The following is a 20,715-nucleotide window of genomic DNA, read 5'->3' on the forward strand; positions in this document are numbered from 1 at the left end:
TTTAAAAGCCGTATATTGATATAAATATCTAGGTATTACAATTACGAACAACTTTAATCGGAAAGAGCACATAGAAAATGTTGTGGGGAAGGCTAAGGAAAGGCTGCTTTTTATTGGCAGGACACTTAAAAAATGTAACAAAGCTACTAAGGAGGACACTACGCTACAAGAGGATACTTCGCTTGTCTGTCCTCTTTTAGAATACCGCTGCACAATGTGGGATCCTTACCAGATAGGACTGACGGAGTACATCGAAAAAGTTCAAGGAAAGGCAGCACGTTTTGTATTATTACGAAATATGGGAGAAAGTGTCACAGAAATGATACAAGATTTGGGCTGAAAATCATTAAAAGAAAGGCGTTTTTCGATGTGAGGGAAACTTGTCACCAAATTCCAATGACCAGCTTTCTCCTCTGAATGCGAAAATATTTTGTAGACACCGACCTACATAGGGAGGAACGATCACCACGATAAAATAAAGGAAATCAGAGCTAGTACGGAAAGATATAGGTGTCCATTCTTTCCGCGCGCTATACGACACTGGAATAATAAAGAATTGTGAAGGTGGTTCGATGAACCCTCTGACAGGCACTTAAATGTGATTTGCAGAGTATCCATGTAGATGTAGATGGACATGTGGAGGTCTGAGTTGAGGTGGTGGAATGTTGTCGGGGTGATGATAGATGGCTGCTCATAAAAACTTCACTATTAGTCATACATTTTACTGAAGAACAAACTAGAACATTCTGTGGTGCAACATCCTCCATAACGTGTGCTGAATACAGTGAGTGTTAAGGAACTGATGCAGCATGTTGACATGGTCTCAAGCGACTCCCTTCTATAGCACAGGGCTTTTTGCACCTGGTAGTTGGCCTGAAAGTGGCCCACTGGATGGAAGATGCTATCGCTTGAGACCATGTGCAATGGACATAAAGAGATACAAATGATTTTCCTGTCTAATATTACTGATCAACTGCCCAAATTTGCTACTTTTTATGGCAACGTGATATAATTTTAATAACACGAGATGACTGTTATCATGTACGTCCCATACACTAGAACACTAGAAGACACTGGTTTCAAAGATGATATACAGTGGTGTGCAACCTCAGTGGAACTGAAGCTTACGTTATCACAGCTGTTCAGCTTTACAGCCTTAATAAGCCGAAGCAATTAGCAATATCACCAAATTTACTGCGTCCCATATATCGAAGTGATGGTTCTCTTACACGTCTGCGCCGATAGAAGAACTCCAGTCACAAAATAAAAAACTCATTATACACTAGGACGGCAGGAGGCGGTCCTCTGACTAGTATAATCTAATACTATCATCTCCTCTCTGTATTCTACAAACAAGAAACGCCAACTCCCAGCCACAAAGACGGAATGCAGATTACGTCTCAACGTGAGTATAGACAGGAGAAGTGCTCTCAATCACTGAACACTGCGTACTCAACGACGATTCCCTCCCCGGAGGCGAAGTCCAGAATCGTATAAGTTAGGAACACTTTCGGTCACCTAAAGCAAATTTCCCAGTGCCTTGTAGCACTATATCATGCCAATTAAGCCTTAGTGATTTTGCCTGTTTTTGTCCCTCTTGACAAACGAACCTTGTGAGTGTATTTCACTGGTGACAGCTTCCCCCAGCTTGAAAATTATCCCCCTGAGTTCCACAGCGCCTCATCGAACGTCAGTTTTGGCGTGATGCTTGATGAGAAAGTCTAACCCTTGGATTGCACAGCAGCCTTAGCCTGCATCACGCATTACACTGCAAGTGTTGTCACTTTTGTCAATCTCCTGATCCACTGGCACAAGCCTTGTCGGCCCGATCATAAACCTTACAAACACATTTCCCCTTTATTCTCCTCCCACGTTCTGAGGAGGCAGTGCCGTCACAATTGGTGCCGAATCTGTGGCCTTCGGAAATACGAAAGGCGTCTGTACCATTTCAGTACCCAAAACATCTGCAATTCAATCAACCTTATTGATAGCTTTCTGTGTCACTTCCTAAGTGTCTACAACAAAATTACGGTCGGCAGTTGCACTCTGCAAGACACCAAAATTATCGGCACATGCACTTCCCTCCACATCTGGTCCAGGCTGCAGAAATTCGCAACCTCTCAGCCAGGGTTTACCTCACTAATTATGCAAACAACAAACGAGGAGAACAAAACAGTACGACGACAAGGACACTTAATCTAATTCTATCCTAACACTTACTGTAACTTAACTTCTCCATTTGAGCGGCTACTCATGACTACTACTTTACGCGCTTATACGCAGTGAGCCACAGTTATTGCTCAAAATGGAACACACTGCCCATTAAAAGTGGCGAAAACAAACACAAAACTCCAACTTCTGGACAAAACTCATCTTCCCTCCTAAGAAGCTATGTATGGTTAACATCTTATACACTTCCAGATAATGAGCCACACCCATTCATCATAGACATAAATAAAGTTCATGTTTACACATCCTCAGATTACAGACTGAGTTTCGCTGGCTCTGAGCATTATGGGACTTAACATCTTAGATCATCAGTCCCCTAGAACTTAGAACTACTTAAACCTAACTAACCTAAGGACATCACACACATCCATGCCCGAAGCATGATTCGAACCTGCGACCGTTGCTGTCACGTGGTTCCAAACTGAAGCGCCTAGAACCGCTCGGCCACTTCGGCCGGCACAGACTGAGTTTACTTGACACACGTCTCACATGGAAACAGAACTGAAAGGCTGCCTATAGGTGCACTGACTCAACGTGATATTCGCAGGCGAGTGCACTCCCCATTGCATATTGATGCTGCATGTCGGCGAAACTGCAATCCTGAGGAAGTCGAGAGTCATCGTCTCCAGGTAGGGTGGCTGGCAATTTTCCTCTGTCACTGTAATTTAGTGGTGACACACTCTTTTGACATCGAAATATAGAGAGTTTTAGGATGGATGACCTAAACAAACAGAGATCTGAGTTGAGGTGGTGGGTTATTGATGGGATGATGACCGATGGCTGTTCATAAAAGCGTCAGTATTGGTTATACATTTTATTGAAGGACAAACTAGAACATTCTATGGTGCAACATCCTCCATAGCGTGTGCTGAAGACAACGAGCGTATAGGAACTGAGGCAACAGGTGGCCATGGTCTCAAACGACTGCACTGTATGACGGAAGGCTGGTTGCACCTGGTAGTTGGCCCACAGACTGGAATATGCTGAGCCCTCAGCAGTGATCTTAAAGCCAGCAGCAGGGGCCCACAGGTAGTGGAGGGCAAATCTCGTGGTAATTGCTTGAAGTATTATATCGCCTCGAGGAGTGGCATACACTTCTTGTCGTCAATAGTAGCTACCAGACCGAGACACTTTTCACTGAAAATAATGGCAATTTATGTTGGGACAGAGCGTTCTTGCTTCGCAAATCAAAGCTTGCAACCATGTGGACTATATGAAGTCTGTTGATTGGATGTGTAGTAACCGGCCTGACAACGCCTTCGTGCTGTGTCGTCGTAATGGCGGTGCCAGCCCCTTTCCTGGAGCATAATGTGGGAATCTGCCAGTGGCATTGCTGCATCTGACGTAATGATGTTTGGTCGGCTCTGAGCTGCCTCACTCCCAAGAACTTTTGCAACAGCTATGGCAACATCACAATTTTACTCAGTAGCGCCGAAACATAGTGGTGGCGCTGCAGATCGTATAACTGATAAGAAGATACTGAGTCGAACTGGGAAAAACAAATATATGGCACAAGTTCTTTTCGTAGGGCACATCCTAAGGCATCAAGGACTTGTCAGTTTGGTAATGGAGAAAAGTGTGTATATGTGGGTGTTGTTGGCCGGGGGGGGGGGGGTGTTAAAAATGTTGAGGGAGACAAAGTCTTGAATACAGTGAGCAGGTTAAAACTGATGCACATTGCATTAGCTGTGCGGCGCTGAAGAAGCTTGCACGGAATAGACTAGCTCGGGCAGCTGCATCAAACCAGTCTTCAGATTGAAGACCACAACAACATCATTGGGGACGGGGGCCGGAGGGAGAGGTAGGCTCTTGGTCCACAAATTTCCAAGTTATTTACCGGGAGAACTCATGACTAAGGTAGATCTCGTGTGATTCAGTGCCCTCGGCTGTTGACATGGCAAAAGATGTTTCTATATTGGTCTAAATTAACGGCGTTGCTCCTTCTCGTATGAGAAAAGCTATTTATCTCACACTGTTGGCCGATGCAACCAACTGATGCAGCGGTTCTGTTATTATTTTGTTGTTGTAAACATTAGTGTCTCTGGTATGACATTAAACTGCAACCATACATGGAGTGACCACAGTATAATTGCTCCTCAGGCAGCAATAGCAACATCCTCTCTCGAAGGTGGATGGGCGGGTGGAAGCTGTGAGCTGTAAGTGTTACCTCGCCTGCTTGGGAAGGTGGAAGGAAGATAGAGAATGTAAAGAAAATAGTCGTGATCGCCTACCACTTACCAGCAGGTAGTCAGCTCAGTAATGTCAACTAAAATTAACCGACCAGAGCTTGTTGATTCCTGTTTGCGATTTCCTATTACTCCAGGTTGGTGTAAGAGAGAAACGCAAAGTTACAGATGTGGCTTAATGTAATTTTCATAAGTCAAGTGCATAACGTGATCGGTCATCGAATTATGCTATATAGTTAATTGAGTTTCGGACTTCGTTTCTGATAGAGTGTAGGTTCTTTGGTTCACCATAAAAGATCCGATAAATTGCTAATCAGTATTTGGATCACACCAATGGCGGACGGGCTCCACGTCAGCAGTTTTGCATTTCTTTCACGAATAGCTGTACACAAAGCTGATAAAGACATTAACACAAAGAGATATGTTTATTTTGTTAAATTAATATATCTGAAAGGTATTAGTTTAAATATACTCAAATACGAGAGGTGTATGAAAAGACCGTGCAAAGGCCGAGAGATGCCACCGCCGGCGCCGATCGAGGTAATGTTTAGTTAGTAGCATCTTTGGAAAGAACGCACACGAAGTTTCAGTCATGTTGTTCTGCGCCTTCGATTAGTACAGTTTATAAGCGATTTTAAATTTTAGGAGTGGCCATATGGGCACAAGTGTTGCTGAACTTTCTGGACGCCCTGTTGAGGTTACCACTCCAGAAATCATTGATAAAATCTATAATATGGTGATGGATGACAGAAGAGTTGAAGTATGTGAGATTGCTAGTGCTGTGGGCATCTCGAATGAACGGGTACATAATATTTTGCATGAACATTTGGACATGAGAAAGCTATCCGCAAGATTTGTTCCGCGTTTGGTCACGCTTGACCATAAACGGAATCGTGTGAAGTGTTGCAAGGATGGTTCGCAGATGTTCAGGCAGAATCCGCAGGACTTTAAGAGTACATCAAACGTCGTTTCGTCACTGTGATTGAAACATGGATACATTACTATACACCTGAGAGCAAACAACATTCTAAATAATGGGTTACCAAGGGAGAATCTGCACCAAAAAAGGCGAAGACCATTCCTTTGGCTGGAACGGTTATGGAGACTGTCTTTTGGGATTCGCAAGGAATAATCCTCATCGACTATCCGGAAAAGGTTGAAACTATTACAGGTGAATATTATTCATCTATATTGGACCGTCCTTTTCGATCATGACAATGCACCATCACACACATCAGCAGATGTGGTCGCAAAATTAATGGAAATAGGAATCCAATTCACATCCCCCCCTCCCCTATTCTCCAGACTTGGCTCCTTCGAACTACTATTTGTTCCCGAATTTGAAGAAATGGCTGGTGGGACAAAGATTTTACTCAAACGAGGAGGTGATTTCAGCAACTATTAGCTATTTTGCAGACTTAGACAATTCCTATTATTCGGAAGGGATCAACAAATTAGAACAGCATTGGACGAAGTGTAGAAATTTAAAAGGAGACTATGTTGAAAAATCAAAAATATTACCCCAAACAAGTAAGCGTTTCTTTTTTTTTTTTTTTTTTTTTTTGCACAGACTTTTCAAACGCACCTCGTATATTATTTAATTGATGAATGGAGAAAATACAAAAATGCAGTAAATGAAGCAGGCAAAAAAGAATGCAAACGTGTCAAAAATGAGATCGACAGGAAGCACAAAATGGCTAAGCAGGGATGGTTAGAGGACAAATCTAAGGATGTAGAGGAGCATATCACTAGGGGTAAGATAGGTACTGCCTACAGAAAAATTGAAGAGATCTTTGGAGAAAAGAGAACGACTTGCATGAATATCAAGAGGTCAGATGGAAATCCCGTAATAAGCAAAGAAGGGAAAGCAGAAAGGTGGAAGGAGGCTCGTCCAAACTGTGCCCCTGGGGTGCTAGCGCCCGCGATCGCCCGCGGCCATCGCCCCGGGAGAATTCGTATGTTGTCACAGTGGCCGAGCCGTGTCGCTTAGCTGGCCGTGCGGACCGCCCGTCCACCCGCCGCGCCACTCGACCTTATACCATTATAAGACACAACCACGGGTTTCGATATTTTTCTAGCCGTGGAAAACGTGTTAGAGTCAATGGGTTTAAAACGGGAACGCCTGACCAGTGTAACAACGGATTGAGGCCCTGAGCTACGAGGGATACGCACTGGATTCCTGGGTTACGTCAGGTCAAAAATGGCTGAAGTTGGCTGTTCCTTATTCGCGGCAGTCCATCATTGTCTGATATACCAGGAGGCACTTTGTGCGAAGATTATCAACATAAAAAATGTTACGGACACAGTTCTTCGAACGGTTAATTATCTTCGATCGCATGGACTCACACATATCCAATTTAATGAATTTCTGGCTGATATCGAAGCGGAATACCCGGACATCCCCTACCACACCGAAATAAGATGGCTGAGCAGAGGAAAGGTGCTTCATCGGTTTTTCTCCTTGAGGGGTGAAATAAATATCTTTTTCAAATGAAAGGACGCCAGAAGAACTACTTTGGGATTCTAAGTGGGTGGCGAATTTGGCTTTTTTGAGTGACCTTAATGGTCATTTAAATACTTCGAACATTTCACTCCAAGGCGAAAATCACTCTGTTGCCGATTTAGTGCAGACGATTCAAGCATTTTAAAAGAAAGTTATCTTGTGGGGAAAACAGTTGCACGAGAAGAATTGTGGACACTTTTCTGCACTAGACAGTGTTAAAGAAGATGTGGATTTTTCAGATTATGTTCAAATCATTTGCGAATTACAAGAACAGTTTGAAAACTAATTTTTGGAGATAAGTGAGCTTCAACCGGTCTTATATATATTTGTTCGCCCGTTTTCCCTTCTGGCAGAGGACGTCTCACAAGTGCTTCAACTAGAGCTGATTGACCTGCAGTGCGATATCCGCCTGAAGAACCACTTTCTTATGTGTAAAACTTTGGATGACTTTTACAGATGTCTTCCACGAGAGAAATATCCTCTTTTGCACAAGCACGCGGCCAAATTTCTCTCATTGTTTGGTTCTACGTATTTTTGTGAGTGCTTTTTCTCTCTTTTAAAGCTTGCTAAAACTAAGAACCGTTCATTACTTGGCGATAAAAATTTTACAAATTCTTTGAGGTAAGCAGTCTCACGCAATATTGTACCAAACCTAGACAAAATCGTTTCCTCGAAAAAGAAAAACGTGTAAAATGTTAATTGTCGTCTTTAACAATGTTGACTGTAAGAATTAAAGAGCTTTATAACCTTAAATCAATTTTTAATAAGTTTTCAAACTTGGCCAGTTAAAATTATTATGTCCAAAACACCAAAATAAGGATCCGATTTCTAAACTCTGAAAAGTGATACAAAAAGCTGTAGCATGAAGTATAAAAAAAATATTTACTTGTAACTACTAACAATAAGAATGAGACACTATATCCCTTACATAAAACTATTTCTAAAATAGAATGTTTTGTTTACGTTGGATCAGACCGCATGACAGTCCAGCGCAGAGCAGTGCTAAGCGGTCTCACTCGCTCCGCAGCTATCTCTCTCTCTCTCTCTCTCTCTCTCTCTCTCTCTCCCTCTCTCCCTATGCTGACACTAGCGACACACGGTCGTGTACGGGGCGCTGAACTACACTGCCTTGCGCCCGCGGCGGCCGTCGGGCGCAATTCTTGGATGAGCCTGATATAGAGGGTCTATACAAGGGCGATGATCTTGAGGACAATATTATAGAAATGGAAGAGAATGTAGATGAAGATGAAATACGAGATATGATACTGCGTGAAGAATTAGACAGAGCACTGAAAGACCTATGTCGAAACAAGGCCCCAGGAGTAGACAACATCACATTAGAACTAACGACAGCCTTGGGAGGGCCAGGGCAAAAAACTCTACCATCTAGTGAGCAAGATGTATGAGACAGGTGAAATACCCTCAGACTTCAAGAAGAATATAATAATTCAAATCCCAAAGAAAGCAGGTGTTGACAGATGTGAAAATTACCGAACTATTAGTTTAATAATTCACAGCTGCAAAATACTAACACGAATTCTTTACAGACGAATGGAAAAACTGGTATAGCTGACCTCGGGAAAGGGCAGTTTGGATTCCGTAGAAATGTTGGAACGCGTGATACAACACTGACCCTACGACTTATCTTATAAAATAGATTTAGGAAAGGCAAACCTACGTTTCTAGCAGCTGTAGGCTTAGAGAACGCTTTCGATAATGATGACTGGAATACTCTCTTCCAAATTCTGAATGTGGCAGGGATAAAACACAGGGACCGAAAGGCTATTTACAGTTTGTACAGAAACCAGATGGCTGTTAAAAGAGTCGATGGGCATGTAAGGGAAGCAGTGGTTGGGAAGCCAGTGAGACAGGGTTGTAGCCTATCCCAGATGTTATTCAATCTGTATATTGAGCAAGCAGTAAAGGAAACAAAAGAAACATACGGAGTAGGAATTAAAGTCCATGGAGAAGAAATAAAAAATTTAAAGTTCGCCAATGCAAGTATAATTCTGTCAGAGACAGCAAAGGACCTGGAAGAGCAGCTGAACGGAATGGAAAGTGTCTTGAAAGGAGGACATAAGATGAACAGCAACAGAGGCAAAACGAGGATAATGGAATGTAGTCGAATTAAATATGGGGGAGGGGGGGGGGTGCTGCGAGAATTAGATTAGGAAATGAGAGGCTTAAAGTAGTAATTGAGTTTTGCTGTTTGGGGAGCAAAATAAGTGATGATGGTCGAAGTAGAGAGGATATAAAATGTAGACTGGCAATGGCAACGAAAGCGTTTCTGAAGAAGAGAAATTTGTTAACATCGAGTATAGATTTAAGTGTCAGAAAGTCGTTTCTGAAAATATTTGTATGGAGTGTAGCCATGTAAGGAAGTGAAAGTGCACGATAAATAATTTGGACAAGATGAGAATAGAAGCTTTCAAAATGTGGTGCTCCAGAAGAATGCTGAAGATTAGATGGGTACATCACATAACTAATGAGAAGGTATTGAACAGAATTAGAGAGAAGAGAAATTTGTGGCACAACTTGACTACAAGAGGGGATCATCTAGTAGGACATATTCTGAGGCATCAAGGGATCACCAAATATGTATTTGAGGGCAGTGTGGAGGGTAAAAATCGTAGACGGAGAGCAAGAGATGAATACACGAAAAAGATTCAGAAGGATGTAGGTTACAGTAGGTACTGGGAGATGAAGAAGCTTGCACAGGATAGAGTAGCATGGAGAGCTGCATCAAACCAGTCTAACAAGATGGATGCATACATACCGAAAGCTGAAGAACAAAAGACGATACGAAACAGGAAGCCATCTCCTAGCTGATAACAGAAAAAATGTGAAGGCTTCTCTGTTCTTCATTATCGTAGAAAGTATTACATGTACTTATTAACATTTCTGTACTTTCTGGTACACACATATTTCATAAACATCAAGAAAGAACAATTTTCTTGGTGTCTTACATTTTCCTACGATACATTTGACAACGATACTGGTTGTTACATGAGTAGTCATTCATGTCGTTAGTACAATGAAATTACAAGATTGGTGTACATAAGAAAAAACAATGCACAGTTTGACATGTTTTAAATAAACAGTTTGACAAATCATTTTCATTGGCACGGGAGATAAGTGTACAAGATAGATTAAATTAAAATTTGAGAGGTTACGTCAGTTCAGGGACGTGACTGCCCATACGAATTGATGTAGCCACTGCTGGAGTGACGTCGCAGTTGGCTTATATGATGTCAAACGGTTGGTGACGAGCGGATGAGTGTTAGCTCTGGTTGTGCACTTTGTAGCAGAAATGGGCACCGAGGCGCGGCCCGTCCAGGAACGTAGCCATGACAGAGGTGCGAGCCTTGCCTCGCAGTGCAGGTTTAGCCGGGGCAGCTGCATCGTGATCCGCCGGGCTGCACAGTGCAGAGTCGTGCGCAGAGGCCCGGCCCGCGAGCTGCGGCCGCACTGGACTCCAGCATTCTCGGGCCGAGCGAGTCCCTGACGTCACCTCAAGGGCCGAGCAGTGCAGTTGCGAAAGAACCTGTATGCCACGGGCTCAGCAGAGCTGCGCATGGAGACGCAGCCCACGGGCCGCGGTCTCAATGCTCCGCACTGAGCGAGCCCGTGACGCCACTGCACCAGTGCGTGCGCAAACACTGGCGTGCTGCGGCCTACGGTCTGTTGGTAGTACTGACCACAGTTGCAAGCTACGGACTACGAGCGGTGAGTAGAGCAGTGCTTAGTGGGGTGGTGGGATTACTTCATTTTTGTCGTAACACACAAAATGAGCGAGGAAACTAATGTGGTCAGCAGAAGAAGGAGCGCATGTCAATTAAAATGGGAATTGAAAGAAATACTAATCAGTGGTGAGTGAAGAACCACACATCCTGAAGCGAATCTTAAATGTTCAGTTTGTAGCATGTTAAACCCTATTGTTCAAAAAAAATGTTCAAATGTGTGTGAAATTTTATGGGACTTAACTGCTAAGGTCATCACTCCCTAAGCTTACACACTACTCAACCTAAATTATCCTAAGGACAAACGCACACACACCCATGCCCGAGGGAGGACTCGGACCTCCGCCGGGACCACAGTCCAGGACTGCAGCGCCCCAGACTGCTCGGCTAATCCCGCGCGGCTAACCCTATTGTTGATGGCGTTTTGTTTGCTGTTCGCTGTGCAGTGAAATTTGCTGTCGTGCTGAATGGTCTAGTGGCACTTCGCACATTTCTCGCCATCTATGCGTTTCTAATAAACAAGGGTCTTGTGCTGACCAGAAACGACTTCCTAAACCTACTCAGGACATAACTGTCGATATAGGTGTGGCTATATGTGCACGAGACGTAAGCTCACACAGAGCTATAAGATGTGAAGGTCTTATGCATCTTATTCAGACGTTAATCAACACTGCAAAGGCCATTATATCTCACCCCACACCTGTGTCGCGGTACATGGCAGGACGTGTTACAAGCCTACGACATATAATTATGCCTAATGTAATTGATCATATAACAGAAGGTGAATACTCAGCAACTATGGACTTGTGGACGTCTAGCACGACAAGAAATCATTAGTTGACACGTACTGTCACCTGTTTTATTGACTTGACTCTTAGATCTTGCATTTTGTTTACAGCCCAGTTTCTAGATGAACTATAAACGGTCTGTAATATCCTAAGAAAATTGTTTAGACGATTAATGTGTATTGGTATCGACGACTCTACTTTGAAAGCCATACAGCAAACGCCGGCCAGAGTGGCCGAGCGGTTCTATGAGCTTCAGTCTGGAAGGTTCGAATCCTGCCTCGGGCATGGGTGTGTGTGATGCCCTTAGGTTAGTTAGCTTTAAGTAGTTCTACGTTCTAGGGGCTGATGACCTCAGAAGTTAAGTCCCATTGTGCTCAGAGTCATTTGAACCATACACCACATAACTGGTCAAGGTACCAACACTGTCGTAGCACTGCGCGATGTATTCACGATTGAATTGTTCCTGCCAATGCTAAATACAGGGCTAGGAAGTAAATTTAGTGCGGAGTATATATTCGTCAACTGTCCACAACCTTACGGTCTTTTCACTGTGGCGAAAGAAGGCGTCACTTACGTAAGGAAAAGTAATCTTCTTAATTCTCTTGATAGATACCGGATAGTTGCTGGAATAAGCAGCTGACAATGTTAGAATGTCTTTGTGCGAGAACCTCTCTGAGAAGGGAGAAATAGCCCAAAATGAAGGAACACATAATACGCTGATGAAAGAACTTTTTACGTTATGTATACTATTCGATTACTGTAATCTTATACGCAATCGTTTATTTTATAGCTTTAAAAGGGTAAGGGTTTTTGTAGCTCTTCAAAACGGCGTCCAAGGAATTAGAACTGGAGAAAACACCTGCACTGCACCTTCTGTTGTCATGGACAATGACAATCTTAAAGCATTTGAGTCAGGCGTCCCACGAAAGAGAAGCTTCTGAAATCGGACTCAAATTATACTTAGATGAAAAGCTATTTGTCCTGAGATACTTTGAGGTAGCAACTTTCCTCTGGCCACCATTCGTCATTTAAAAATGATATCTGACGATAAGAGGCGTAAAGTCATGAAAAGGAGACAATAGTTTCCTTCCTCATACTTCTCCAATCTCACAATACACTCTAAAGACATTACCCGTTACTACATCCCCAACCGGCTTTTATCTTTGTTCTCGCTATTGGGCTCGAAAGGAACTGGCTTACCTTTCGATCTAGAAAAAGTTATCTCAATGTACTCTGCTCTTCTGGAAGTTACAATAATAACAGTTAATGTTCTGAAATAGGAGAGACGCTCAGTCCTACATGTTCCTCCACAACTGGTAAGACGTGAATTTTTGGGGAATCCATGTTGTTCTAAATGAAAGTTTGAAATCTTGGAACGTATTCGAAATGAACCTAGCAGTACCAAAGGATTTTCCATAACGTGTACTGCAAAAGGGAAGCGTAATATAAGACCAAGACAAAGATATACGGATTTCGTTAATTTTCGTTGCCTTTTACGCACAACATACGTTTTAAAGATATATTTATGTGTAAGAAGGGTCCTAAACATGAAAATATGAATATAATACCTGTTTTAAAAGTTCTATACCACTGACAAGACCTAAATTTTGCGTTAAGTTTTACTGAAATATTTAAAACAAGTACGGAATTTGGAAGAAGAAACCATTAAAAATCACAAATATATTTTTAAAAAAATTTTAAGATGTAATGTATATGACTAGATTACAGTATTCTGAAAAGGTAGTTATAAAGTACCCCTTCCCTCTTTCTTGATGTTGCGAGGGTTAAATCAGGTAGTGTTAAGGGAATCTGATTTCGAAATGAGACACTAAAAGGACTATTGGGCAGCAAAATAACTGATGATGGCCGAAGTAGAGAGGATATAAAATGCAGACTGACTACAGCAAGAAAAGTATTAATGAAAAAGAGCGTTTTGCTAACATAGAATATAAATTTAAGTGTTAGGAAGTATTTATTGAAGGTATTTGTATGGTTTCCAAGATGCTACTCCAGGCGGGTGCGCAAATGAATGTACGCAATTGAAAATACTGAACGCGAAAGTGATGATTTGGTCCTGTCTGTCTAACACATGAAGCAGATCTTAGCATCTCTTATTGGTAATATTATTTCCTCCTTCTTCCTCTTCGTCATATAAATTACAATATAAAAATAAATGAATGACTAAGGGAACTAGTAACTACTAAATAATAAATGTTGTTTCTCCATATACATTTATTGTAGATACAAACTATTTTATACATTACAAATGTTGATATGTCGATGTGCCATGGACATAAAGAGATACAAATGAATTTCCTGAGTAATATTATTGATCAACTGGCCAAATGTGCCCCTTTTTGTGGCTACGCGATCTAATAGAAATAACACGAGGTGACTGATATCGTATACATCCCAAACTTTAGAAGACACTAGTTACAAAGATGATCTACACAGGTGTGCAACCTCAGTGGAACTGAAACGTACGTGATCACAGCTGTTCAGCTTTATAGCCTTAATAAACCGAAGCAATTAGCAATATCACCGAATGTACTGCTTCCCGAGTGTTGGAGTGATGGTTCTCGTACACGTTTGCGACGATATAAAGAGACACAAACTCCAGCCACAAAATAAAAAAACTCATTTAACACAAGGACGGCAGAAGGCGGTCTTCTGACTAGTATAATCTAACACTATCTTCTCCTCTCTGTATGCTACAGACAAGAAATGCGAACTCCCAGCCACAAGGACGGAATTCAGTAAACGTCTCAACGTGAGTTTTAACAGGAGAAGTGCTCACAATCAGGGAACATTGCGTACTCAACGACGATTCCCTACCCGAAGTGGAAGTCCAGAATCGTATAGGTTAGCAACACCTTCGGTCACCCAAACCAACTTCGCATTGCCTTGTGGCACTATATCATGACAAACGAACCTTACAACAGTATTTCAATGGTGACAGCTTCCCCCAGCATGAAAGTTATTCCCCTGAGTTCCACCGCTCGTTATCAAAACTCAGTTTCGTCATGATGCTTGATCAGAAAGACTAGTCCTTGGACTGCGCAGCAGTCATCGCCTGCGTCACGTATTACACTGCAAGCGTTGTCTCATTTGTCAGTCTCCTGATCCACTGGCACAAGCCTTGTCGGCCCGATCATAAACCTTACAATGCACATGGTAGTTGGTGCACTGGCTGGAAGATGCTAAGCCAAAACCACTGATCTTAAAACCAGAAGCAGGGGCCCACAGGTAGTGGAGGCCAAATCTCGTGGTGGTTACTTGAAGCATCATGTCGCTTCGTGGAGTGGCATACACCTCATCTCGAAGATAATAGGTACCAGACTGAGACACCTTTGACTGAAAATAGTGGCAATTTATGATCGGACAGAGCATTCTTGCTTCGCAAATCACAGCTTGTAACCATGTAGACCATAAGAAGTCTGTTGATTGGATGTGTAGCAACTGGCCTACCAACGCCTTTCTGCTGTGTCGTCGTTATGGCGGTGCCAGCCCGTTTCCTGGAGCACAATGTGGGAATCTGCCTGTGGCATTTCTGCATCTGACATAATGGTGTTTGGTCGGCTCTGAGCTAGCTCATTCCCAAGGTCTTTTGCAACAGCCATGGCAGCAACACAATTTTACTCAGTAGCGCCGAAAAATAGTGGTGGCACTGCACATCGAATAACTGATAAGAAGATACTGAGTCGAACTGGGAAAAACAATAAATTTATGGCACAACTTCGTTTCAAAGGTCATGTCCTGAGGCATCAAGGTATTTTCAGTTTGGTAATGGAGTAATGGAGAGAAGTGTGTATATGTGAGTGTGGGGGAGGGTGTTAAAGTTGTAGAGGGAGACAAAGTCTTGAATACAGTTATCAGGTTCAAGCTGATGTACACTGCATTAACTGTGCACCCTGAAGAGATTTGCAGGGAATAGACTATCTTGGGCAGCTGCATCAAACCAATCTTCTGACTGAAGACCACAACAACAAAATTGGGGAAGGGGGTGGGAGGGAGAGGTAGGCTTCTGGTTCACAGTTTTGCAAGTTCTTTTCTGGGAGAACTCATGAGAAAGGCAGATCTCGTGCGATTCAGAGGGCTCACGTTTCTATATTCCTCTAAATTAACGGCGCTGCCTATTCTCGTATGAGAAAAGCTATTGATCTCACACTGCTGGCTGATGCAACAAACTGATGTAGCGGTTCTGTTATTATTTTGTTGCTGTAAACAGAAGTGTCTCTGGTCTTACGTTAAACTGCAACCACACATAGAGTGACCACAGTATAAGTCGTCCCTATGCAACAATAGCAACAATCTCTCTGGTGGGTGGATGAGAGAGTGGAAGTTGTGAGCTGTAACTGTTACCTTGCCTGCTTGCGAAGGTGGAAGGAAGATAGTGAATGTAAAGAAAATAGTCGTCATCACCTACCACTTACCATCAGGTAGTCAGCTCAGTAATGTCAATTGAAATTAACCGAGCAGTGCTTGTTGATTCCTGTTGTGATTTCCTATTACTCCATGTTGGTGTTCGAGAGAAACACAAAGTTACTGATGTTGCTCCAATGTAATTTTCCTAAGACATGTGCATAACGCGATCGGTCAATCGAATTATGCTGTATAGTTAATTGAGTATCGGACTGCGTTTCTGAAAGACTGCAGTTTCGTTGGTGCACCATAAAAGATATGGCAAATTGCTAATCAATATTTGGATCACACCAGTGGCTGACAGGCTCCATGTCAGCAGTTTGCACTTGTTTCGCGAAAAGCCGACACAAAGCTGATAAAAACATTAATACAAAGAGATATGTTTAGTTTATTAAATTAATACATATGAAAGGTATTAATTTAAATATATTTAAATATATTCATGGTTCTTACGAGCTTGGTTCAAATGGCTCTGAGCACTATGGGACTCAACATCTTAGGTCATAAGTCCCCTAGAACTTAGAACTACTTAAACCTAACTAACCTAAGGACATCACACACACCCATGCCCGAGGCAGGATTCGAACCTGCGACCGTAGCAGTCCCGCGGTTCCAGACTGGAGCGCCAGAACCGCTAGACCACCGCGGCCGGCTCTTACGAGCTAACAAGGTAGATGCTTACATAGCGAAATCTGAAGAAGAAAGGACGATACGAAACAGGAAGGCATCTCCTAGCTAATCACAGAAAAAATGTGAAGGCTTCTCTGTTCTTTATCTTCATGGAAAGTATTACATGTACTTATTACCATTTGTGGTCTCACTGGTGCACACATATTTCATAAATATAAAGAAAGAAAAATTTTCTTGGTGTCTTACATGTGCCTACAGATCATTTGACTATGATACTGACTGTTACATGAGTAGCCATTCAAGTTGTGTACAACAAATTTACAAGAATGATGTATACAAGAAAAAACAATACGCTATTTGACATGTTTTAAATAAACAGCCCTCATCTCGTGGTCGTGCGGTAGCGTTCTCGCTTCCCACGCCCGGGTTCCCCGGTTCGGTTCCCGGCGGGGTCAGGGATTTTCTCTGCCTCGTGATGGCTGTCCTTAGGTTAGTTAGGTTTAAGTAGTTCTAAGTTCTAGGGGACTGATGACCATAGATGTTAAGTGCCATAGTGCTCAGAGCCATTTGAACCTTTTTTTTAAATAAACAGTTTGACAAATCATTTTTATTGGCATGGGAGATATTTGTACAAGATACACTAACTAAAAATTTGAAAGGTTTCAATGTTCTGGGGATAAGTGTTTTAAGTCAGTTCAGTGACGTGTCTGCCCGTGGGAATTAATGATGCCACTGCTGGAGTGACGTCGCAGTTGGTTTGTATGATGTCAGTCGGTTGGTGACAACAGGCCGAGTGTGAGCTCTGGTTGTGCACTTTGTAGCAGAAGTGGGCATCGAGGCACAGCCCGTCCAGGACCGTAGCCGTGACAGCCGTGCCTCGCGCTGCCGGTTCAGCCGGGGCAGCCGCATCGTGGTCCGACGGTCCGCACAGTGCAGAGTCGTGCGGCCGCACTCGACTACAGCAGTATCGGGCTGAGCGAGTTCCTGACGTCACCCCAAGGACCGAGCAGTGCTGTTGCGAAAGCACTTGTACACAACGGGCTCAGAAGAGTTGCGCGTGGTGATGCAGCCCACGGGCCGGTGCCTCACTGTCCCGCACTGAGCGAGACCGTGACGTCACCGCACAAGTGGCTTGCCAATGCACTGGTGTGCTGCCGCCTACGGGCTGTTGGTAGCACTGACCGCAGTTGTCAGCTACGGGCTACGAGTGGAGGGTAAAGCAGTGTTTAGTGGAGTGGTGTGATTTCTTCATTTTTTTCGTAATGCAAAAATGAGGGTGGTTTGCAGAAGAAGAAGCACATGTCAAGAAAAATGGATGCAAAAGGACGACTAATAAGTGGTGAGCAGAGAACCACATAGCGTAAAGCGAATCATAAAAGTTCAGTTGGGACGTGTTAAGGCCTATTGTGGATAGCGTTAGGAAAAGCGTTCATTTTGTTTGCTGCTCAGTGTTAGATGGAATTTACTCTCATGCTGAAGGCCCAAGTGGCACTTCGCACATTTCTCGCCATCCATGCGTGTATAATAAACAAGGGTCTTAAGTGGAGCAGAAACGACTTCCTAAATCTGCCCAGGAGATAACTGATAGTGATAACTGTCGATAAATGCGTGGCTGTGTGTGCACGTATGAAACTATGAGAGATGAAGGTCTTAGGGATTTTGTTCAGACGTTAGTTGATACTGCAAAGGCCATTATATCTCACCCCACAATTGTGTCGAGGTACGTGGCAAAAAATGCTAAAAGCCTACGACATATAATTATGCCTGAGGTAATTCCTCATATAACAGAAGGTGAATACTCAGCAACTACAGACATATGGACATCCACTGCGAGAAGCAACAATTATCTGACATGTACTGTCTCCTGTTTCATTGACTAGTCTCTCACATTTTGTTTACAACTCAGTTTCCAGATGAACCAAAAACGGGCGGTAACATTCTAAGAGAATTATTTAGACGATTTGTGTCAATAAGTATCCTCCACAGTACTTTCAAAGATATGCAGCACACGACTGATCAAGGTACCAACATTGTCGTAGCAATGCGCGATATAATCACGATTGAATTGTTCCTGCCATATTTCAAGTACAGGGCTACGAAATAATTTTAAAGCGGAGTATATACGCGCCAATTTTCCTTAAGTTCATAGTCTTTTGATTGCGGCGAAAGAACGCTTCCCCTACGTAAAGAAAAGGGGTTTTCTTAATGCTCTTCTTAGATAAATGAGCCAGTCTAACGATAGTCGCTGGAATAAGCAGCTGACAGTGTTAGAATGTCTTTGTGCGAGGAGCTCTCTGAGAAGGGAGAAATAGCTCGAAATGTAGGAACTGATATCACGCTGATGAAAGAAATTTTCACGGTATGTTTGCTATTCCATTACTGTAATTCTTATACGCAATCGTTTATTTTATAGCTTTTAAAAAATAAAGGTATTTGTAGCTCTAAAAAGCGGCGTCCAACCAATTAGAACTGGAGAAATCGCCAGCACTGCACCTTCTGTTGACTTGGACAATGACAATGTTAAAGAATGTGAGTCAGGCGCCCCCGTACAGAGAAGTTTCTGATATCGGACTTTTACATTTACGCCTCAAATTATACTTAGATGAAAAGCTATTTGTCCAGAGATAATGTGAGGTAGCAACTTTCCCTTGGCCACCATTCGTCATTTAAAAATGATATCTGAAGATAAGAGGCGTAAAGTCATAAAAAGGATACAATAGTTTTCCTTGTTCATACTTCTGCAATCCCACAATACAATCTAACGACATTTCCCCATTACTGCATCTCCAACCGTGTTTTGTATTTGTTCTCGCCAGTGGGTTAGATCGGAAGTGGCTTACCTTTCGATGTAGAAATAGTTATCTCAATGTACTTTACTCTTCTGGAACTTAGAAAAACACATTTAATGTTCGGAAATAGGAGGGACGCTCATTCCTACATGTTCCTTTACAACTGGGGAGTTGGGAATCCTTGTTGTCCTAAATGAAAGTTTGAATTTTTGCCGTATATGCACTGAAATATGAATTTTGCTGTCCTCAGTTAAAAAGAAGAGAGGAGTAATGAGGCTCTACATGTATTTCACAGCCCCACCCCATCAAAGACCAAATCTTGCTGAAGCAAAAAAATTCTGCTACTCCATCTGCTGGATTTCTAGCTGTGCAATTTGAAGATGGGAGTGAGACATTCGGGTAGCCTACACTCGATGTCATTCAACATCTACACCGAACAAGCAGTAAAGCACACAAGGATAAATTTGTAAACAGAATTAAATATCAGCGAGATGCAATAAACATTATGAAGTTTACTGGTGACACTGCAATTCTTTCAGAGACAGCAAAGCACTTGGAATAACAGTTGAATGGAACAGAATGTGCCCTTTAAAGGGATTATAACATAACCCTCAATGGAACTAAATGAAAGGTAATGTAACCTATTCGAATTAAACCTAGCAGTACCAACGGGTTTTCCATAACCTGTACTATAGAAGCGGGCGTAATGTATGACCAACACAGAGAAATACGGATTTCGTTAAATTTCGTTGTCTTCTACGCACAACATACTTTTTAAAGATATATTTGTACGTAAGAAGAGTCATAAACCTGGAAATATGAATATGACACATGTTCTGAAAATTCATATCCACTGACAAGACCTAAATTTTTGCGTTAAGTTTTAGTGAAAAATTAAAAACAACTACGTAATCTGGAACAATAAATCATTAAAAATTACAAATATATTCTTTTTAAAATTTTAAAATATAATGTAAATGGGTAGATTACAGTATTCCGAGAAGGTAGGCATAAAGAAACCCTTCCCTGTCCCTTGGCACGGCGAGGGTTAAATAAGGTACTGTTAAGGGAATCAGATTACGAAATAAGACAGTAAAATGATTATTGGGCAGCAAAATAACTGACGATGACCGAAGTAGAGAGGGTATATAATGAAGACCGACCATAGCAAAAAAATTATTAATGAAAAAGAGGGATATACTAACATCGAATATAAATTTCAGTGTTAGGAAGTGTTACTGGAAGGTATTTGTATGGTTTCCAAGATGCTGATCCAGGCGGGTGTAAAAATGAATGTGAGCAATGGAAAATACTGAACGCAAATATAAAGATTCGGCTCTGTCTGACTACACCCTGAATCAGATCTTAGGATTTCTTAATGGTGATATTATTTCCTCCTTCATTCTCTTTAACATATAAATTGCAACA

At 42.3% G+C, this 20,715-nt stretch overlaps 1 protein-coding gene across 2 annotated transcripts in view; it reads left to right on the forward strand.

Annotated features, from left to right (window-relative positions):
• The first annotated feature begins 10,509 nt into the window (after positions 1-10,509).
• Positions 10,510-20,715, forward strand: part of LOC126184822 (Bardet-Biedl syndrome 5 protein homolog) — a 499,156-nt gene continuing 488,950 nt past the window's right edge. Inside the window, exon 1 of one of the 2 annotated variants that reach the window (XM_049927402.1) lies at positions 10,510-10,644. Coding sequence is in view for 1 of the 2 variants with exons in the window: in XM_049927403.1 (XP_049783360.1) it covers positions 10,524-10,644 (121 nt within the window). In the remaining variant the exon portion in view is untranslated. The remainder of the gene's footprint in view (positions 10,645-20,715) is intronic. The other variant, XM_049927403.1, reaches the window with a different exon arrangement.

This window comes from Schistocerca cancellata, chromosome 4 (genome assembly GCF_023864275.1).
Source record: "Schistocerca cancellata isolate TAMUIC-IGC-003103 chromosome 4, iqSchCanc2.1, whole genome shotgun sequence".
NCBI lineage: Eukaryota > Metazoa > Arthropoda > Insecta > Orthoptera > Acrididae > Schistocerca > Schistocerca cancellata.